General features: G+C 32.2%; 1 protein-coding gene across 1 annotated transcript; it reads right to left on the bottom strand.

Annotated features, from left to right (window-relative positions):
• Nucleotides 1-14,697: 14,697 nt before the first annotated feature.
• On the bottom strand, nucleotides 14,698-16,791 carry LOC143538493 (alkane hydroxylase MAH1-like). Its single transcript, XM_077032049.1, has 2 exons — nucleotides 15,427-16,791; nucleotides 14,698-15,018 (listed from the first exon to the last, which is right to left on the bottom strand). Exons 1-2 carry the CDS (start codon nucleotides 16,627-16,629, stop codon nucleotides 14,698-14,700), a joined length of 1,524 nt encoding a protein of 507 aa, XP_076888164.1. The 5' UTR covers nucleotides 16,630-16,791.
• Between the last annotated feature and the right edge of the window lie 5,991 nt (nucleotides 16,792-22,782).

The raw sequence follows: 22,782 nt of genomic DNA, 5'->3' as shown, positions 1-22,782 counted from the left end.
TCGAAAACGGGTACCTGGGTCGGGTCGGATTGGGCAGATGTCACATGAACCCTAACTTATCGAAGAGCGAGGATGAAGAAGATGAATTATTGAATGGTCAGGGGGTTAGGGTCGTTTATATATTGGGGGAAATTTGAAGGATAGCTGAAAAGACCGAAATGCCCTCACGTGAGTAGCAACTGACATGACTTAACGACATAATCTAACCGGGTTAGGCAAAAAGGACAAAAGGGTGTCGGATTTTGAAACATAAAGGACAAAAAGGATCAATTTTGAAGATGAGAGACAATGAGTGAAATTTGGGTGAAAAATAAATGACAATTTCTGTAATTCTGTCAAGAAACAATATGCAACAAATTCCCATTAAAAAAAGCCGATTAGGATTGATTTTAAGATAATGAATTGATTGGAAAATGAATAAGACCACAAGCCACACCAAGGTATAAAAGATTAATTAACAGAAGCAAATTGCAATGTTAACAGGGTTTCATTAATAGATAATCAAGAGAAGAGATTACTGAGAACATAAAACACCTAAACCCTAACCTGAATAAAGACGTTGAGTATCAGGTTAACCAGACTCATATCAACCCTAGAACATTTGATTTCTTTAAAAGGATGAAGTAGAGAGAAATGAAGAAGTAGATCGATTTGCATTTGAAATTTAAATCTGGTGAAGGGGCTAGAAAAACCCAGTATTTTATGAAGCTTTTAAAGGAAGCTTTGTGTAAACAGATGTGGACAAGCTGAATGAAAGCCATGTCAGCAAAATGGCTTCTATGATTGACACATGTGCAAATGCTTTATATGTTTGACAAGTGGCGGATCATATCTTCTTTTATTAGATGGTGAGAAGTGTGATGAGATTTTGAGATGGTGGATTTGATTCGTGAAGAAAAAGTATGCATGGGTTATATGTTAATATTTGTGGTCTCCCTACATTTGATCATGCTAATTCTATAGTTTGGTCTGTGGTAAATAATAACTTTTTGAATGCCTTCATTTTATGTGTTTTCTTTATTTTTTTAAGGGGATTAATTTTCAAGTCATTCCTAATCCTAATTGTGTTGAACATATGAGGAATCCTAGAAAGGTTTATATTCTTCAAGAGATGGCAGAGCATTAAGGTTAAGGTCAGCAGGTCTTGAAGTGTTGGGCTCTATGGTAAACTTCTTTTCAACTTACTATCTTTATTTTGTTTCGTATGTAGCTTCAAACCGATATTGTAACTTTTATAAACAATAACATACTACAAAATCCAATATAGTTATTAATTTCTTTAACTAGGCCCAATTCTTGGAAGAGAAGCCTCATGTCTAAAATAACTTTCAAATAAAATTCAATAAGGTAAAAATATACAAATTTGATTTTTTATTCATCTGACATTAAATTTGAGAAATTAAATTTGAGAAGTGATTAGTGAAAAAGGAACATGAAGCGGGAACACACGTACCTTTTAGAAAATTCACATGATGGCATACGGTTTTGTAGAATTTTTTTCAATTTTGTTATCATCCGGTTTAGTTTAATAATTGGATGGATTTATTGTTTTTTAGTGAATTCCGGTTTGATCCAGGCAAAGCCATTAAATATAACTTTGTTTTTAAATATGACAACTTTGTTTGCCATGTGAAAGTTGTAACTCAGCTTATGTAGTAAATTAATACAATACCTTGTAACTATGACAAAGAGAATGATATTCAAGACCTGGCTCGGGTTCGACTTTTCTTTTAAACAGTTGTAAACGGAAACTTCTTTGTTGCACCAATGTTTTTTAGGATGTAACTTGGATTTCTAAAATAGACAGATGCTTTATTTCATTTTATCCGAACATTTAAACTTTTTTGACTTATTATAGGGAGAAGACCTAAGGAATACAACTGGAGCTCCCACATAAATTAAACTTTTGACTGATTTCATGAGCTCTTTGTTACATTGAACTCCCATGCCTATTGTAGAATGCACACTAACCCTTATATTCTCATGCAGTGGCAAACCAATGCTTATAACCTGGCCCGATAAGATTGACCTGATCAACGAGTCAACAGTAGCTGGAGATATAGTGGCGATCATATCAGCCAGAGTAGCAGATACAAAGGCTCAGCAACTAATTTGATAACAATAAGAAGACGAGCAGTTTATTTTATTTGACAAAAACTGGCAGCCACACATCAAAACCAAGAGATGGTCTCACTCACAATCAACGAACTACTGAACAAGAGATCATCACACACATGGTAACAAACACCATCTGTTATAACCTTACAAATTTTTTTACTGAAACCGTAAAGTAATATATCTGCAGAATGAAAGAAAATCATACACGTGCATAGTGAGAATAAACGAAGTAGCAAAACACAGAAACTGATATTAGATAGATTTTTTACATGAATCATTAAAATTATTGAATTTATATATTTACTTTTGACCTGAATCATGCAAGTTATTGAATTTGTTATAAAAAATTGTTGAACCATGAAATTTATTGGACTTAAAAATTTTAATCTATTTAAACATGAATCATGAAAATTTTTGAATTTTGACAAGAATCATGAATTTTTTTTTTTATTTTTTTTTAAATTATTGTATCATAAATATTGTTGGTCTTTTAAGCATATTCCAGATTCATGAAACTATTGAATTTAGAAAGATTTTTACATGATGTATAAAATTATTGAATCATGAAAGTTATTGTTGTTTTGTTTTTAAACATGAATCATGAAATTGTTGAATTTAAATAGATTTTTGACATGAATCATTAAAATATTGATTTTTTATTTACCTTGATATGCAGTGTTGGAAAGATTTTTAAGAAATATTTATCAGGAAAGTTGCCATTGCCTTTTCAAAGCATACCAGCAAAGCAACATTGGGAGGAACTTTTGTATTTAACAAAACCAGATAAATGGTCACCAAATGCCGTGTATCAAACCCCAACTTCTTCTTAGAGCATTCTCATCCCACAATCTATTCTTAAACCAAAAATTACACTAAAACTCATAACATTTTCTCTTTTCATTTCAATTAAATAATACTTTTTATACCTTTTATCATTACATTTTCTCTTTCCTTCACTCACAACCACTTTCAAAATATATTAAAAAAATTATAGGGGATGAACAGTAGCTTTTTAAATATACAGAAAAATCACAACTTTTTCTAAAATATAAAAACCATTCACTCACAACAGCACCCTAAATCACTCTCTAAATTTTAAAAGCACCCATCACATAAATAAAGGGGGTTAAATGAGAATGTTCTTAGGTAGGATCCTATTTGGTAAAAATCCATCTCTACCTTCTTTTTCCACATCATCCCGTAAATTACTATTTTCCATTCATGCAAATGTTAAAAAAAAATAGTACTTTTAAGGCTTCTCAGCAAAAGGTCAAAACTTTTGCTAATTTGTCTTTGTTTGAGTTCACTTCCTAACAAAACTAAAGGTTGCTTCTTTGGAGCTCATTAGTGGTTACCTTTTCTTATTAGGAAGACTGTTTTTTCCATGTTAGCTTTTCTCCATTCGTATTCATGTTATACTACAATCCAAATTCCTTTATTTAAATCATTCTAATAAACAACTATAATTGAATATAATATAAGCAAGCACAATACATCGAAACAACTGTAATGAATTATTAAGCATAAAGCTTACCACACAAACATAAATAACACAAACCATATAGCATACTTTATACATTCATGTAAATGAACCTGATAATTCGTATCTTAAACAATAGAATGTTATGCCACATTAACTGATATACCCATGAGACCTCATTTAAAATATAAATGAAAAATAAAACAAACTATACTTTAACTGCAACTAATAAATATAATATACTTTATACGTTCATGTGACCTTTAATTTTAATACATAAACACATCATACATGAAAAATATATATCCACAATAATTTAAAAAAAATTAAAAGTAACCCGCGTAACACGCGGGCTAAAAGCTAGTGTGTATATATATATATATAGAGAGAGAGACAGGAAGTATATAATGAAAACTCACTTAAGTTATGAAAACCCTATGTAATATTTTTTTTACGCACGTAATATATGTTGTAACATTTAATACAAAACATTGAAAACTAAAAAAAATTGTTTTACTATTTTTAATATTTTTTTTTACTAATTTTTATATATGTTTTCAGGCTAGAGAAAAAATTATATTTATCTTTACATTTTTTATTAACTTTATTGTAACCCACAAGATTTAATCTTTAATTAAAAACATGTGGTTGAGAATGAGTTTCTAAAGTTTTCACAACTCAAGTGGGTTTTTATTTTAACCTAACCCATATATATATGGACTATTGTATGGGCTAAAATACATGTGTATGTGTGTGTGTGTGTGGAGTATGGATCAAGAGAAAACTCATCTTTAAAGAGAAAATTTAAAAACTTTTAAAGAATTATTTTTAATTAAAAATAAAAATATATTTTCAAAATTCTGTTTTTGCCATTATTCTTATAGTTTCTTACCCTTCACTCGAAAAAAATTAAAAAAACCGCTGTAATGCACATACGTATTATTGTGCGATACCGTTGTATTACACGTGTGTATTACTATGTATTTTTAAGTTCAATAATGTTTAATTGCATATATTCAATGTGTAGTAGTGTTATATTATATGGGAAAAAATAAAAGTCGATGTAGTGCACATGTGCGTTAATGTTATATTACACATACGTACTAATGTGTATTCGATGTGTGTATTAGTTGTCACACCTCGACTTAGGGCCTGGGTGCGACGTCCTGGGTTGGTATCTGGTTTGAAAATATATCAGAGTTGCGGGTTATTAGCGGAAGTCTTTTCAGATAAAATATTATTATATTAAAAACTCGGGAGTTGAATACCTGTTTGATAATTTAAATACATATCTTTTGAAAATATCATTCTTTATAATATTCTGAATATCTGAGCCATCAGATCACCTCTAATGACTACGTCTCCAATCTTCTATCAGTCTTGCCTGTCAGTTCTATTCTTTACAGTTCCCTGAAATGTGGGGGGGGGGGGAATACGTCAGCACACAACCGGTGAATTACGCTGACTCAGTTCAATACCATTGTGAAAACAACAATAATACCTTTGTGACAATACTCGTTAGGCACCCAACTCAATTGGGTTAAAATTACCCTAAGTACATGTACAATTAATCATATACACAATATCATTTCTCTTAACAGTCCGTAGACTTCCTGAGGCGTGTTTGATGACATGCATGGCCTCGGGGAACTCCAAGTCACCATGTATGAATGGATCCAGACACATGTATACTTTTAATCTGAGTATGCCCGTTTCTTATTATTGTAACACAAAGTTTTAAGGATTCGTAAATCCTATGTAAACAGTTCAGACTCTAAAAGAGTTGTAAAAGTTTGGGGCCTATTCACCTTTTATTATTGTAATCAGTTTCTGACACTGATTCCTGTATATTGATCAGTTTGGTTACTGACCCCTGTCTGTAAATCAGTTTCTGTTACTGATTCCTGTTTCTGATTTCAACTTTCTTGATTGATTGACTGTTATCTCGGACCTATAGTACGAGATTAACATTTGTATAAAGATCTAGATCAACGATCTAGCTTCAGACCCCGTAGTCTGTTTTGTATAGCTGTAACCTTGACAATTTATTTGTTTGTATAAAACATTTGGACCGATAGTCCTTTTGTTTATTTATTAATTATATACCAGGTTTCTTCTTCAGAAAGAAACATTACTTTAACTACAACATGTGTAAATGAATAGTATATTTCTTAATCATTAAGAAATACTATTTTAACTATACCTCTTGCATGTAAATGATTGCGTTTCTTAATCATGAAGAAACTATAATTAACTATAACCTTTGCTTATAAAAAGTTATATTATACTTAACAGTGATCAAGATTTGGGCTATACCCTCGACTATGGTCTAAGCTATTATTATAATAATAAAATAATAATTTAAACAGAACTCCTACCTCGTACGGGTATTTAGAGTTAGCTGGTTAAGACTGATTGAGCGGCACTTCTACTCTATATCGCGTACTACTTCTTAAACCGTCAAAGCTTCGGAGCTTGGCATGTTCCACGAGACCGGCACGTAAACCGAGGATTAGTGTGTATAAAAGTGTGTGAAAATGTGTGTTGGAGTTGTGAGTTGAAGTGTCGTGAGCCTCCCCTTTTATAGCCGAAATTGGGTACCATCGCGTAGCGTGATGGTCCCTTGTCTTAAGCCATCGCGTAGCGCGATGGCAGGGGGTTGACGCGTGGCTGTTAACTCAGCCCTAGCGTCTGCCACGTGTCCCTCTATCGTGACACGTGTTGCTGCGTCATCATAGACCATCGCGTAGCGCGATGGGTTCCAGAACTCAAATTTTTATTTTTAGTCCCTCGTCTTTGATAAATTGCCACTTCTTGATCATACTTCCATTTTTCAAAAATACTAAAGCGGCTCGCGGCGATGCGAGCGTGCAAAGTGCGCCATCAAAACGCCACATTACGCCCATCGCCCGAGTTCGAGTCCGAGTCCGTGCGCGTCGGGTGCTTCGCACCCTCCTCTAGGACTATGGAGAGTGATTAGCCACATTAAAACATTTCTTTGGAAACTTGCTTCCTTATAAAGAGCTTCAATTTCTTTCTTCTTTCCACGTGGGATGGAAATTTTTCTTATTTCCTTAAGATAAGATGATTTCTTTTTCTTATCTTATTTTTCTCATTACTTGTCTTTTGTAATTATTTTTTAATCCTTCAACTTTCAAAGTTGACAACTTTAATCCAAAATAAATATGGGTTTTTTCGAGATGTTACATTAGTCTTATATTGCATATATATATATAATGGTGTGTATCAAATATGTTCAATAGTGTAGTATTCTATGCAATACAACACTTTTACATATATGCAATGCACACTATTACACATGTACACTGCACCGATGAGGTTACCGACAAGGCTTTTTTTTTTTTGAAACCAATAACAACATATAAGAATAATAGAAAAAAAATAAACTTTAAAAAAAAAGTTAAAAATAATTTTTTAGGAGTTTTTAAGTTTTTCTCTGTAAAAGGAGTTTTCATTTGATCCCACCTATATATATATATATGTGTGTGTGTGTGTGTGTGTGTGTGTGTGTGTGTAGGGGACGTATAGAATGAAAACTTACTTGAGTTATGAAAACCCTATTAAACATCGTTTTTTTCTGTTTTTTTTGTTACACACGTAATATATGTTGTAACATTTAATACAAAATATCAAAAACTAAAAAAAAATTGCTTTGCTATTTTTTAACATTTTTTTACTAATTTTTATATATGTTTTCAAGAGAGAGAAAAAATTATATTTATATTTACATTTTTTATTCACTTTAATTATGGACCACAAGATTTAAACTTTAATTAAAAACATGTGGTTGAAAATGGGTTTCTAGAGTTTTCACAACTCAATTGGGTATATATATATATATATATATATAAACAAAACCAAAAATTTTAAATTGGTCAGATTTTCGGGTTTGAAAATATTAAAAAATTTTAGAGTACGAACAGTGTATTTCCAAATTTAACTATGATCAGTAAATTTTTTCTCCCTCCTCTACTTATAGCCGCTCAAAAACATACTCTAAAAAATGAAACATACACTCACATAAATTTAAAGAATCGATTAAGATGCTCTTAAAGCCACCACAAGCCACAAGTCACCCCAGAGCCATGTGGTGTTATGGTATTCTACAGGTAAGGACTTGAAAGGACTTAAAAAGTCAACAAACAAGGAAATGAGATGCATTTGTCTCAATAATGAGTTCCTAACTTAGGGTTACTATTATTATATATTGAATTACTATTGATTGATTACATGAATACAAACACTTAGCCGGACAAATATCTATGTTTGTGTTAGTTTGTTTAAACATGAACGTGTTCGTGTTTATTTATGTTTGTTTATTTAAAATCTAACAACTAACATAATTGAAAACATGTAAATGAGCATATATGGGCAAATATAAATAAACACAAATAAACATAAACGAATATAAATGAACACCCTTTAAATGAACACAAACAAACTAATATAAAACATTAAGTTGACCACTCATTCAATATTTCTTCCAAAAATGAACATAAACGTGCATAATGAAGGAACATAAACGAACATAAATGGATCAAAATAGGTCCAACTATATAACTCTGAATGAATATAGCAAACTTTCTTACAGTAAATTAAATTAAAAATCCAAAAAAATACTCACATTAATTGAAAAGACAAATGCAAAAAAAAAATGTGTAATACGGGGACTAAAAACTAGAAACAGGATCAAATACATTTTATTCTTAACATGAAAACAGTGAGAACCGATTTGCTGTTATTATTATGTTTAATTTTATAGGTGTTTGCTGTTATTTGTGTTCGTATTTGCTAATTTTCGATTATGAGACATTATAAGTATTTGCTGATTTATATTTTGTTATTATTATTAGATTTTTCTTTTGCTGTTATAAGTATTTGTTGGTACTTGCTGTTATTATTTTGTTCTTGATTTTGATTCTTTTGTTTTAATTTTTTACTTGTTTTCTTTGTTATTATAAATTATTGTTTATGTAGATTGGTATTGTAGTTGGTATTGTTTTTACGTTCTCATTTTTTTATAAATTGGTATTATTTCATACGTTCTCATGTTAAGATTAAAATGTACATGAACATTCCCCTAGAAACAGGATCAAATACATTTTATTCTTAACATGAAAATAATGAGAATCAATTTGCTGTTATTATTAGGTTTATTTTTATAGGTGTTTGCTGTTATTTTTTGTTCGTATTTGCTAATTTTCGATTATGTGACGTTATAAGTATTTGCTAATTTATTTTGTTGTTATTATTAAATTTTTTCTTTTGTTGTTATAAGTATTTGCTGGAATTTGCTGTTATTATTTTGTTCTTAATTTTGATTCTTTTGTTGTAATTTTTAGTGTTTTTTTTTGTTATTATAAATCACTGTTTATGTAGACTGGTATTACAGTTGGTATTATTTCTTACGTACTCATTTTTTTTATAAATTGGTATTATTTTCTACGTTCTCATGTTAAGATTAAAATGTACATGATATATAAATAATTTAATACAGTACATATAAATCCAAATATCTAATTGGCCAATTTTTTTCTTTGATTTGCACTTAAATGCATATATGCAATTTTGTCAATCATGATTGTTCAACAGCCATTTGGGGATATAAATGTTCGAGTTATTAGTTTTGCTTCAATAATGTTCAAATAAAGGCCTTATGGTCCAACTTTATGATGGATGCCGCATATGAGAAATACATACGATATTCTCTTTTGATAGGGAGTATTTCAAAATCAAAAAGAAAAAATTGTATTTCCTATTTTACTCTTAATGTATTAACATGACTCGCTAATTTTTTGGCTTTTCTACGCCACGTCATTAACTAATTACCCTTATAGTAATCATGATCAATTTTATTAGTCCATATAAAAATAAAATTGATCAATTTTGTTAGTGATTTTTCTTTAATAATTTATGTATGTTTTTACATGAAGCATTAAATTTGAAAAATATGAATTTTTAATAACATAAAACAATTTTGTTTTCCTCGTATTATATATTAATCCATAGATATGTGTAAGAAATGATATGTTACATGACACCTCCTTTGTATTTATTAGTTTAAATGTAATACACAAGAACGCTATGCAAACACCTCTTTCCTTCTTTCCTCTCTCACTTCTTATGTTTATATTTTATGTAGTGTGTACAGTTGTATTATAAATATTTGCAGTTCTTAATATATTATTGGTTTTAAAACGAACTTGCTCATGCTATAAATATTAAACAAAATATTTACTTAAAACCAGTCGCATTTGGTTCATGATATATACATTTTTCTGACGGACTACCAACGACCTTTCCTACTACCATGCATTTCCCACTAATAAATGCCTGTAAAGTATAGGGCGAAATCTAATCCAAATTTTATCTTTAATATCATAAACGAATTATAAAGAGAAATTATGTTGGAAATTTGTTTCCACCGATAAACACGTGAAAAGATTGAGTTGAATCTCATCTAAAATCTTTTTTTATTAGCAATGAATTTCCAAGAGACTGTCGACCAGAACTTGGTTCCAACTAACAAATATAAAATTTGGACTTGCCAGGTAATCTGCCAACGAAAGTCTCTATTAGTCTATTTTATGGTGGAAACTAACCATTTTTGACTAGTGAGGAACTGCTCAACGAGTTAGCAAACTCTTATATAGATCAGTTCGATAAAAGAAAACATGGTTGAAAGGGCCCAAAATTAAAAAAAAGGATATAACTTAAGCTACGGGTGGAATTACAAGGCTCGCTAGCAGGTAAAGGAAAGGACTTGACAAACCGAGTTGCGTGGCAACCTGTTGAGGCGATTTGGACTAGTTTTCAGGCCAAAATTCTATCATTTAAGCATTTGATTTCATCAACAAGCTTTCTCCTCAAATATCACAACATTGAAATCTTTCCATAATTAGCCTATTTAATGTATTAATTTCAGTTTTCATTTGACATTTTATAATTTTGAAATTTTGATGTACTTGTCAAATTTAGAACACCGTTTATAAGGGGCTCATTTGTGTAGATTTTAGCATTCAAAAATTCAATAACACTTTATTTTATAGTTTTCGTTTTACATAATTGGGCCATGTAATTAATTACTGAATTATTACCGACGGATAATTATATTTTTCACTTTTCTATGGTATTCTAATTTCTAATAGTATATGCAATAATATAAGTACTTAATATTTTTTTTAATATAATAGAGAGATAAGCGATAGGTAGTAATTGACTTTATATCAATGTTGTAAAACTCTTGAGTAGGCGGCTGAGTACTTCCGATTACTCCCCGCCTAGATCGAGTACTCATCGCCTCGGTCGAGTACTCTTTAGGTATTTTCCGAGTAATCCCCGACTACTCCAGAGTACTCGCAACTTCCCAGTCGACCGCCTAACGACTTTTACAACATTGCTTTATATGGTACAATTTTCTTTTTCAAGATAAAGACCACACGTGTTGCGACAGCTCCATTCGTCAAGAAATCCTAACGTCTTTGGCTACCTTGTTGAAAAACCAAAACATGATCCAAACTCTCTATGTAGCTGCTTTAAACCGTTCCGTTGTGACGGAAACTTGGTCGGTGTCAGTTCAGTTTGTTACGGTACTACAAAAATAATTATATCGTCACAAAAGATGAAAATGGAAAAGTGTTAGGGTTTAAAAGTGAAAAATTATTTTGTGGCCGGTTTATAATAGTCAAAGTTTTGTGAACAAAATTATAAGGCTAAATACTTTGTAAAGTTTGTGAAAGTTTAAATGTTTTGAGGTCAAAGTTTAAAAGCTAAAATTTTTTTTAACAAAAGTGTATATTTGTGAAAGTTTGGTGAAAATGGTAAAATGTCAAAAAAGTATAGTATGATGGCTAGAGAAGAATAGACTAGATATAGAATTCTTTTTTGAGGCCGATAAAAAAAAGAATTGTTTTTAAGTGAAGGTAAGTAAATATTACTGTAAATTAATTACGAAACTATGTTTAGGATTTGGATTAAATATAAATTAAATTATCATATTAATCGTAAGAATTAAGTGTAATTATATATAGACATGGTGTAATTATATAATTGCATCGTAGTGTAATTATTACACTAAGATGAAATTGCACTATTTTGTATTTTTGTATATATAATTATGAGTAAATTGTCATTTTCGTCCTTGTGATTTGGCATATAATGCGAATTTAGTCCAAAAAATTAATTTTTTGCATATGGACCATCCACGTTTCCTAATTCTTGCCAATTACATCCAAATCACTAACCCTGTTAAATTTAATCGTTAAGTCAGGGATAGACATGTCTTTTCCCTCTTTCTTTATTATATGAGTAAAGTGCCAAAATTGTCCCTAAGGTTTGGTCATATTTGCGAATTTCGTCCAAAAATATTTTTTTTCGCAATCAGACTCTCGATGTTTCTCAACCGTTGCCAATTCGTCCAAATTGTTAACTCGGTCTAAATTCAACATTAACTCAGGGGTGTTACTGTTTTTTATATGTTTGTTAACGTTGTTATTATTATTATTATTGTTGTTGTTGTTATTATTATTATTATGTGTTTGATCGATGACATATATAACATCTCACGATTTCTATGTTTGAATCGAATATAGTATCCGTTAGTTTATTCTTCTTTATTTTTAGTCATACAAAGGGTTTAGCTGAGGGTAATAATAATAACAACAACAACAATAATAATAATAATAATAATAATAATAATAATAATAATAATAATAATAATAATAATAATGTAAATGAACATGTAAAAGAACAACAACACCCCTGAGTTAATATTGAATTCAGACCGACTTAACAATTTGGATGAAATTGGCAACGGTTGGGAAACATCGAGGGTCTAATTGCGAAAAAAAATATTTTTGGACGAAATTCGCAAATGTGACTAAACCTCAGAGACGATTTTGACACTTTACTAGTAATAAATTAAAAGTGAAAAAGCATGTCTATCCCTATCTTAACGATTAAATTTAACGAAGTTAGTGATTTAGATGTAATTGGCAAGAATTGGGAAACGTGGATGGTCCATATGCAAAAAATAAACTTTTTGGACAAAAGTCGCATTATATGCCAAACCACAAGGACGAAAATGACACTTTACTCTATAATTATACTACTTGATTATCACAATTAGCACAATAATTTAATTTATACGTTAACTTTCCTCGTATTTTAGTATTCACTATCTTTGTTGTTTTTAATGTTTTTAATCAAGTTGTACAATTGTTTCATTAAAATTACTCAATTCTTTTGTCTCGAAATGGAACCTTTCTTTGTTATTTCATTCTTACATAATTATCAGGTTTCCATGATAACGTGTTAGTTTATCAGTATTATTTTTTATTTCTAATGCTTAAATGAATTATATAAATTGTGAAAAACTTTTCAATAAAAAAAAGATTAAATCACAAATAACATGCTTTTTTCATTCTTGAAAATAAGAATGGTCCAGCATTTCTCAATGCTATGTGGTCTCTCTAATGTGTACCCATCATATCTGACTTCTTGCTCGGTTGCATAGGTTTAATGATAACGATTCATCAATCTCCTTATTTCCTTGAAAGCCTTATTGTAGCAAAGGATATTTGCATCATGAGAAATTATTAAAAAAAAAGAAAGAGATCTACAAGATTAAACATTTAAACGTACAATAATGCCTATCGCTCCCCATTTGCTTAAGCTGTGATAAACTGAAATAACGCCCACTTCATCGAAAAAAACTGAGCATTCTTAGCTTTTAATCAAGCTTTTTCCTTATCGTAACTAAAGTCCAACCATATTTTCAAGTGTATTCTGTAGTGAATTTAGCCGCTAGTCCATTTGAAGGATTCAGTAATCATTGACCGTACATATATATATATATATATATATATATATATATCACGATCATATACGAGCATATTTCTAGTAGTTAATGTTCAATACAACGCATCAGGTTGAATTCTAGCTCGAGCATCTCTAACAGGAGGATAAGAAAACACATCTAGCTTGCAAATTCAAATTTCGACCATTTATCATTTAAAAAAGTTTATTTTCTCTCCGGTTATACATTCATCATTGCATTTCCACTCATCATTTGTTATATTTATTTTCTCATAAGCAAACAAGTTATTATTGGAAACTATTTATTTTCTAATTTCATATTATTTGAGTTAATTTAAAAATTTTTATAAGAGATTAAAAGTTTAAATTTAGAAATAAAAAACAAGCATAGCTCAAATTTTAAATAAATAGAAAATAAAATATAAATAATAAAATTAGAAAAAGGAAAAAAGAAAAAGTACAAATAAAAATCAATGTTCCCCAACCCCCACCCAATTTAATTTTTTTTTCCCAACGTGATGGTGTAAATTAAATAATCCCTAAGGACTTCGATACTGAAGAATTTTAGAAAAGATAAAAATATGTAGACAACAACAAAAAATGAAAATGCAAGATTTAAAAAAAATCAAGAAAAAAGTGTATAATATAATTTTACCGTATACACACACATCTATTTCATATTAAAATTGGAATTTGGTTTTTCAATTTTAGCCCAAACCTAAGAGTGCCAAATGAATTTTGTTACAGGTGAAATTAAGATACTAATATAATAGACAAAATAAAAGAAGAGAAGAAATTATTTGGAATAAGATTTGAATGTGTTGCTATTTACACTTCTTGGAAAAAATATAGCGATACAGGTGTAAAAGAGAATAAAAATCAATGTATTAACAGTACATAATATGTTACATTTTCTTTAAAATAAACATAGATCTAAGTATAAATCGTTAAACTAGTCAAATAGGTGTGATTTTAATTTCATTTAGTTTTGTCGGCTCTTAGTAGTTGGCTCTTCTCCGGTTGTGAAGGGAGTTTTTCATTGTTTTGATGGCAATTTAATATAAAGTTCGAGAAAAGAAAAAAAAAGTAACTGATTGAAATCGATTGAATTTACACATTACAATCTTACAACACTCGTCTACATGTTACACACATTTTCATTCTTATTTTTTTATTTTGTTCAACCTGAAAGCAAACATGAGTGTTCTATACGATAGTTGCTTTTATTTAGAACAACCAAGCATGATAAATACCAAATCAAGTCAAGACCATCTTGGTGCAACCTTTACCTTGAAGCCATATCTCATGTACAGAATGACCGAAACATTAGGAGCCACAATATGACCTTTAGCCATTTCAAATTTATAATTGTGCAAAATGGTTGCACCTACTGCCTTCACTTGTGTCAAGGCAACTTGTTTCCCAATGCATGTCCGAGGGCCCGCATTGAACGATAAGAACTTGTACGATGGCTCGTGTCTTATCGTCTGGTTGTCAGTAATCCATCGCTCTGGCTTGAATTCCATGCTATAGTCGCCCCAAATCGTTTCCATTCGTCCCATTGCATATAATGAGAACATAATCTGAATATTGTAAAGATCATTATGTGTTAGTTTCACATTAATATATTATTTACTACCTTGAGACCCGTGTACTACACGGGTAATTGATGAAAAAAATAATATTTAATTATTAAGCAAAATACAATAAAACAATAAATTATCATGCATGTTAATAGATAATCATTGTACAATAGTTTTTAAAACAATCTATTAATTTATTCAATTCTTTGCTATCCTTCAAATTAGTATTTAATAGTTATTAACAAATAAATGGCAATAAAGGATTTTAGAGATTTAATTGGTTTTAAATTACAAGAATTAAGGATTAATGTGGAAGTGACAAGTGACAAAACATTGTAGGTTTTTATTAAAGAGTATAGATTATAACGCTAAATCCTGAACCCTAAATCTGATTTAATCAATTCTCACCTTCATATCAGGATCAACACGAAAACCACTTGGGAGTACATCTGGTTTAACCGGAGCCTTATGCTGGAATGGAACGGGCGGGTAAAGCCTTAACGCTTCACATATTGCGGCATGAAGATAGACCAATTTATTGGTTTCTTCAGCTTCGAAAATTCTAGGTTTTCCAACTTCACTCTTTGGAATAACCGAGCTTATTTCATCTCTAATCTTTTTCTCGATGTCAGGGTGGGACACAACGAGCCAGAGAAACCAAGTCAACGATGAGCTCGTCGTGTCCTTACCCGCGATCATCAAGTTCAAGATAGTGTCTCTTAAAAACTTATCATCTTGTTTGATCCCCTCACTATACGACCGTTGCTCCGTTATCAACGAAGTCAATAAGTCAACACCATTCGCGTCGTCTCCTGACACGGCCCCACCACTCAAATCTCTTCGCTTTTGAGCGATAAGACCCGTGATGACGTCATCTAGCGTCTCCCAAGCCCGCTTCAGCTTCTTCTCTTTCCCGACACCTAACCACCTTTGCAACTTCCACACGGCTTTCGGCATAACATGCCGAATAAAAATCACTTCTTCGGCGTCGTCCATTGCCCGAGAAAAAGGTACGTCTTTAAAATCAATAGATAAGCACCCGAGGTCATATCCTGTTATAAACATACACGTCGTGTCAAAAGTGAGGCGTTGAAACACGTCTTGCATGTCAACAACAACCCCTTTTGACGCGACGTGGTTAAGAACCGGAACCAAACCGTTAGCAATTTTTTCATAATTCATCCGAGCCAAAAACCGGAGAAACTTTTGATTATTAATCAAGGCATTAGTAATCTTCCTATGACCCCTCCAGACCTCATCATCAGAATTAAAAATCCCATCACCAAGAACTTCGAATATCTCCCGAAACTCGTTACCTTTTGGGAAATTTACAAAGTTTGAGCTCATGATATGGTGCACATCGTACGGATCGGCAGTGGCTAGCATGTCCATGTGGGTGAACCAAGGACCCTTGAACAAGAACGTGCCACCAGTCTGCTTGAAAATCTCGGTGCAGCGTTCGTGGACTCTGCCCGCACCGCGGAAGAAGGCCGGAAGCATGCCGAGCACCGGCCAGTCGTAAAGCGGTGCATGGCGTTGCCGGAATAAAAGGAAAGAGACGTAGCATATGACGGAGAGGATGAGCTCAAAGTAGCCGAAAGGTAATACCATTATTATTAGTTTTGGTGAGAATGAATATAGACAGAGTGAGAAGATACGAGGATTCACACGTACTACTTATAACGGTGAAGCTGGCTAATTATTATTAAGGTATTGGTTGAATGGTTGGTTGTTGGTTGACGACGTATGCTTGAATCACCGTGCATGAATAGAGGTGGGGCAAAATCGAACCGACCCGAAAGTCAAACCGAACTGGTTTAAAACCATATGTTTAGAACTGGTTTCTAATTATCTATATAGAAACTGGTTAGCAGAATCAAAACCTGACAAAAACGGCCAAAACCAGTTGAAAACCGATCGTAGACCATTCAAGAAACCGGTTTCAACCCGAACCAAACTGACAATTATAAACCGATTTTGACTTTTGTTAAACCAAGTGAGCCTGTTTAAAAATGAACAAGTATTAAGGGCCGGCCAGCACAGCTTTACCACCCCTTTGACACCCTGAACGAGTGGCGTAATAAACGAGAGAAATTCAGTTTAACTTTTTTTTAGATAGGCGGGATTTTATAAAAAAACAAAGACTTGTTTTTTTTCCTTTTCTTTTTATGAACGCCTAAATGTTGCATTATACAACGACTAAATGTATTCGGTCATTTAACTTCTTTTATATTTTCCATATGTTTGATACTTTGACTGCTTTCATCTTGTAAGTAGTCCTTTTTTGTTTTTAATATTATTTGGCCTTTAATAGAAATAAAAAACAAGGTTTGAAACCTTCACTTCTATTTCACATAATCATAACAACCTTATTATCCCACCAAAGTAGAAATGGCATAAAAAATATGAAGACTAATTAGCAAGAAGTAAGATTACAAAAAGGAACATTATGCATATAAAGAAGATTTTTAAGTCACTCGATCCTAGATATATTGCCTTTTCGATTCCTATTGCTATACCACAAGTACGAAAAGTGTACAATTTCATCAAATAATGTTTCTTAATACAACGATTCTTCTCGATAACCAGATCATTTCTAAATTTCCAAATAACCTACCAAGTGACAAAAAAAAAATAACCAAAACAATCAAATCTTTCTTACGAGATTAACATGTCCATCAAGAAAATACAGTTTTAACTTTAACTGAGGAGGTGAATAGCCGACACTTTACTCTCAAATTAAATTTGGCCAGTATAAAATATAAATGATATAGACAATGTATAGGCGAGGAGGGGTAATGATGTTTTCAATTAGAGGCCCACCAGAAATTTAATTTTTTTTATAAATCACTAGTGTTTTGTAGTACTACCCAACATCTGTTTGGCCCCTCTAATTTTAAATCTATGAAAGCAGCATGCGTGCTTAAAAAAGTAGGTTGCAATGATAGTTGTATGAGGACTAGAGTTGTCATGGAGTGTAGTTTTAATGAATCGACGTTAGATTGGTTGAGAACAAATTTAATGATAATTGTGTGAGGACTAGAGTTGCCATGGAGTGTAGTTTTTCAATTAACCGGGAAATATTTGTTATGGAACTAGGGTCGTAAAATAGACGCTTAAAAGAAAACTCGAACAAGATCCCTGGCTCTTCTCAAGAAGACACCTATGGGTTTCTAATAAGTTTTAATGTATTTCAGTTTTAAATATTAAGCTTTCTTACGGTCACCTAATTAACTATGAACAAGTTCCTTTATGTGTATCCCACCTTACAGCGCGGAAATCAAAAGCAATTTAATATATTCAATTGACTCGATGGACAAAGTTGACCAATCAAACCTAGACGGACTCCTTACAAAGAACTTAATCTATCAATCTTAATCAACAAAGACCTATCAATAATCTATCACCTTAAAGATATTTAGATTAGCAGCACACTTAGGTTAATTTGATTAATTATTATTATTTCTATGATCTTATTACAATTCAATTATAAACTAGTAAAAAATACACACTAGATGACCTAATAGCAACCTATTAGATGACAGGCAATCACCAAGGCAACTATAGAATAATAAAACTCATCAAACAATCCAAAGTACACATATGCATCAATTAAATATAATCAAACTTTTTACTAATTCATAAAACCATAACGCAAACAAATCCCAATCAAAATCAAACGTTTAATGAATGTTCATCATAAGCCTAGGTAGTCTATAACGTTTAGCCTAACATCATAAAATCAAAAAAAATAAACTCAATAGAAATCATGGCGAAAAATAATGTAAACGAAAGATAATAGGTGATAAAATTCGTAGTATTCGTCCTTGATCGAATAGCACTTCACCAGCTGATTCCTTGCCTTCAAAACCGCCAAAAAATGCAATTCTAAGCTCCGAGAAACTCCAAATTCAGTTGTGGTTCGTCAGGTATGTTTAGGGTTAAGTTTAAGAGTGTTTATATAGTGTTCTGGGCCTAAAACCTGATCAAATTAATGGAATCTTCTGGAGCAGGTCCTCCATGCACCGCAAGACTAGAACCTCCCCACCTGGCCACGCGGCGCGGCGTGCTTCTAGGGGAGGGTAAGGCCGGTCCTGTCCGGTTCAATCCTGGTTCATTTCCAGTTCATTCCTGATCCTTCCGGTTCTTCATTTTAACTCATTTTTGACTCGTTTTGACCCTTTTTAATCACGTTCAACTTTCGGAACCTAAATCGCACAAATATTTTAGTAGTATAAAAATTCTAAATAGAACCGAAAACTAATAAAATAATATACGAAATATACAAGGAAAAAATATATATTTATCAGTATATCAAGAGATTAGGCTGTCGTGTCTCGTATCCAGCCCGTCTTAAACATCATAAATTCACTATAGAGGATGAGCACTTCTTAAACATGTCCAGACAGCTTAAGGTTTATCCTCCTATTATCGAGGCTCTCCAGCATATGCCGAAATATGCCAAGTTTTTGAAGGATCTTTTTAAACGTAAGGAAAGTCTGGAGGAGCTTTTACCATTCCACTGAATGGAGAATGTTCTGCGGTAGTTCTCAATAAGCTATCGGAAAAATTACCCTATCCCGGCGTTTTCACTATTCCATGTTTATTTGATAGGGACACCACATGCCTAGCATTGGCAGATCTAGGAGCTAGCATAAACCTAATGCCCTATTCGTTGTATGAGAAGCTAGGCCTAGGAGAACTCACTCCCCCTGTAAGTCATTGTCCTCAATCGACCGCTCGGTGAAGTACCCTAGGGGAATCATAGAAAATTTGCTCGTTAAATTCGATAATTTGATTTTCCCCGTTGATTTTGTTGTTCTTGATACAGAGGCCGAAGAGAGAGTTCCTATCATTTTAGGTCGTCCATTCTTGAGTACTGCTAGGGCATTCATCGATGTTTTTAAAGGAAAAATCACTCTTAGACCCGGGCCGACGATAGTGCCACAAATATTGCTAATCCATGAGACATCCAAGTGGTCAAGACGGTCTCATTGATCCATGTTATCTTGTTTACTCGATAGATTCTATTATTCCGGGCATGGATCCACATCTTGATCATTTCCGTTCAGTCAGAATTAGTGTGGAGGATGAACAAGAGGTTATGCGTTCTCGAGTGATAATGGAGTATGATTGAGAGAATGGTGGTGGTAAGCGAAAGTTTGAGGAGGTTAGAGGAGTTGTAGAGAAGAGAAACAAGATTGGTGAATGGTCATATCGTGATGCAGTATCTTGGAGGGCACTAGAGTTTCACCGAGGTGGAGGAAGCTTCACTCAGACAGCCGAGTAGATCACACAGCATGAGTGACTTGAGTGAAAACTCAAGTGTAGATTTTGTATTTTTATCCCATTTATATTTTTTGAGTCTTGTCGAGTCACTAACGTATCTTTTTTGTAGTTTTTCTTTGTTTTTGTGTTTTTTTTAGTTTTACAGGTTTGAAGAACGATTGAGTGAGCTAGAAAGAGGATCCCCAAGAAAAGTATAATGAAAAAGACAAGTGTAGGGATGGAGTAGCTGAGGTGTATATTTTATGTTTATTATTTGCTGCTATTTATTCATGTTTTATTTATCTGTTGGTTTGGTGAAATACTTTGAATGCATAATATCTATCAAATTGATAAGATAAATTATTAGATGTGATTTGTTATATTTTTGCCGCCTCCGTTCGTGTGTGAGAGGAGACACTATTTGTTGACCACGTTCGGAGTAGGAGGACAGCTTTGGAAAGAAGACTTTAGCATCATTTCATGCGCATATTACCAGATAAGTCTTTTCCATTATCTTACATTTTATTTTTATTTCTAGGTTTTTAGTTTTTTTGTAGTCCAACTTTATTTTATTTTTATTTTTTCGTCTTTATCCTTGCATTGAGGACAATGCAAAATTTAAGTGTGAGAATAGGATTTTTGAGTCGTAGTTATCTTTATTTTATTAAAAAAATAATAATAAAATAAAAAAAGGTTTTTTTTTAAAAAAAATGTCCCTTAAATATAGATTTTGCACTAAAAATGGAAGATGATGATCAATATCAAAAATTGGTTTTTCAAACTACTAATAATAAAAGATAATTTAAAAGAAAGTACAATTAACTTGGAGTGTGTCGGTAGGCTCAGCCTTGATAATAAAAGGGCAGTTTGATGGTTGATTATAAATTAAGAAATATGATTGTTAGTGGGAAACATGTTAATCCGTGAAAATATGAGATGAAAGGTCGGGCCATAGTCAAGCCTCATTTTTAGTTTGATTGTAAAAGAATTATAAATTTTGTAGAAATTTGAATAATGTTAATATACGATGCTTGGGTAGGTCAAGTAGCCGGTGATATAAACTAAATCGTGCATTTCTAGCTTTAGTGGTTAAACACTTCATAGGTGAAGTCTTAATTCTTGTATTGATGGGATGCCTCGGGTCCAGAGACCACGGGTCTTTTTACGGTTTATCATCTGGGCATCTTCGATATTTACACTTATTAAGCATCCACAGTTTACTGCCATTGATCAAGTAGCCGATGATATTTACACTTATAGTGAAGTAAAATCTATATGATCCAGTGATCATCTTGCTATTAGTAATACGTGGTGCTCTTACTTGCGTCTTATACCATTAAGAACATGATCAACTAGAGACACGACGTGTATAAGCCGACAGATGAAAACTTGTAAAATCATGGGTGGAAATGAGCCTGAGGTGTTACTTGATAATGGGAATATGTCATGTAGTGGGGAACACTGGCTAGATAGTTGAATTAATATACCTTAATCATATCTAATGGCTGCTTTGGTGTACTTTGATGCTTAAATTTAGGTGGATGAACAATACCCTTAATCGTCTTAACTGTTCATATAAAAAGAGCAACAAAGTTTTGATCTACTAATTATGAGGTTTAAGTCAAGTTGAGGTGGTCTGGTCCGGTAAAAACTAAAATAAAAGTTCTTGACTGTAGGTTCCAATAGATTATATAAAATAATGAAATTGTTGGATCTTACATGTTCTGGTAAAAATCAGGGCATGGGTTTAAGTGGACAATGATGGTTGGGTAAAAGTTAGTTATTATGATATATTAATTAGTTAATTTTAGTTAAATAAATGAACAAACATTGGTACTTCAAGAGTTGTTGTGTGTTTTCAAGACATTGGAAGTTATGGAACTTAAACGAGCTAATTCAGAGTCATTCAGATGAAGATTAAGCAAGCCTCAAGAAGATGGAAGGATGGGGAAACATGTATTGAGGGTTAAGAAGGATTCGGGAGAGGATTGGATGAGAAACCTGAAGCCGAAGCGAAAACTGAACAAGACGGGTTACCAGGAAAGTGTCTTTTAGTAAAACGGGCATATCTCGGCCTAGAAAATGAGTTACGGAATCCACAATATATGAATTTCATGTTTCTCGACGAGACGAATATGAATTTGAAGTCAGTTGCATCTTCGCGATATGCGAAGATGCTTAAAGTCGGCTAAAGTTAGGTTTTTCATTATATAAATGATTTTTCGACCCTTTTCGGCATATTACCACTTCCAGAGGCGGAAGAGGTGTTCTAGGGCGACTTTCATCCATTCCGAAGCTTCCGGTTCCATCATTGATCGTATGTTCATCAAGATAAGTGTTTTAACAATTATGTCGATGCTCGGCTAAGTTACGTGTTCGTTCTAGGCTAAGGTTTTGTGTGAAATACTGTTATAAACAGATTCTTATACTTAATGAATATAGCTTGATTGATTTTATATGAATTTGTCTTGCTTAATTAGTTATTTGGTTGATTAA

Source organism: Bidens hawaiensis, unplaced genomic scaffold (assembly GCF_021521415.1).
Source record: "Bidens hawaiensis isolate Kalapana, Puna unplaced genomic scaffold, B.hawaiensis_p1.1 tig00011635_1, whole genome shotgun sequence".
In the NCBI taxonomy this organism is placed as follows: Eukaryota; Viridiplantae; Streptophyta; class Magnoliopsida; order Asterales; family Asteraceae; genus Bidens; species Bidens hawaiensis.
This window is presented reverse-complemented; position numbering and strand designations above follow the sequence as displayed.

Bases quoted from the DNA above. Each gene is read 5' to 3' on its own strand.
- LOC143538493 (XM_077032049.1), bottom strand. From the start codon at position 16,629: ATGGTATTACCTTTCGGCTACTTTGAGCTCATCCTCTCCGTCATATGC. The intron at 15,019-15,426 runs GTGAGAATTGAT...TACAATATTCAG, and splicing joins GTGTTGATCCTGATATGAAG to ATTATGTTCTCATTATATGC.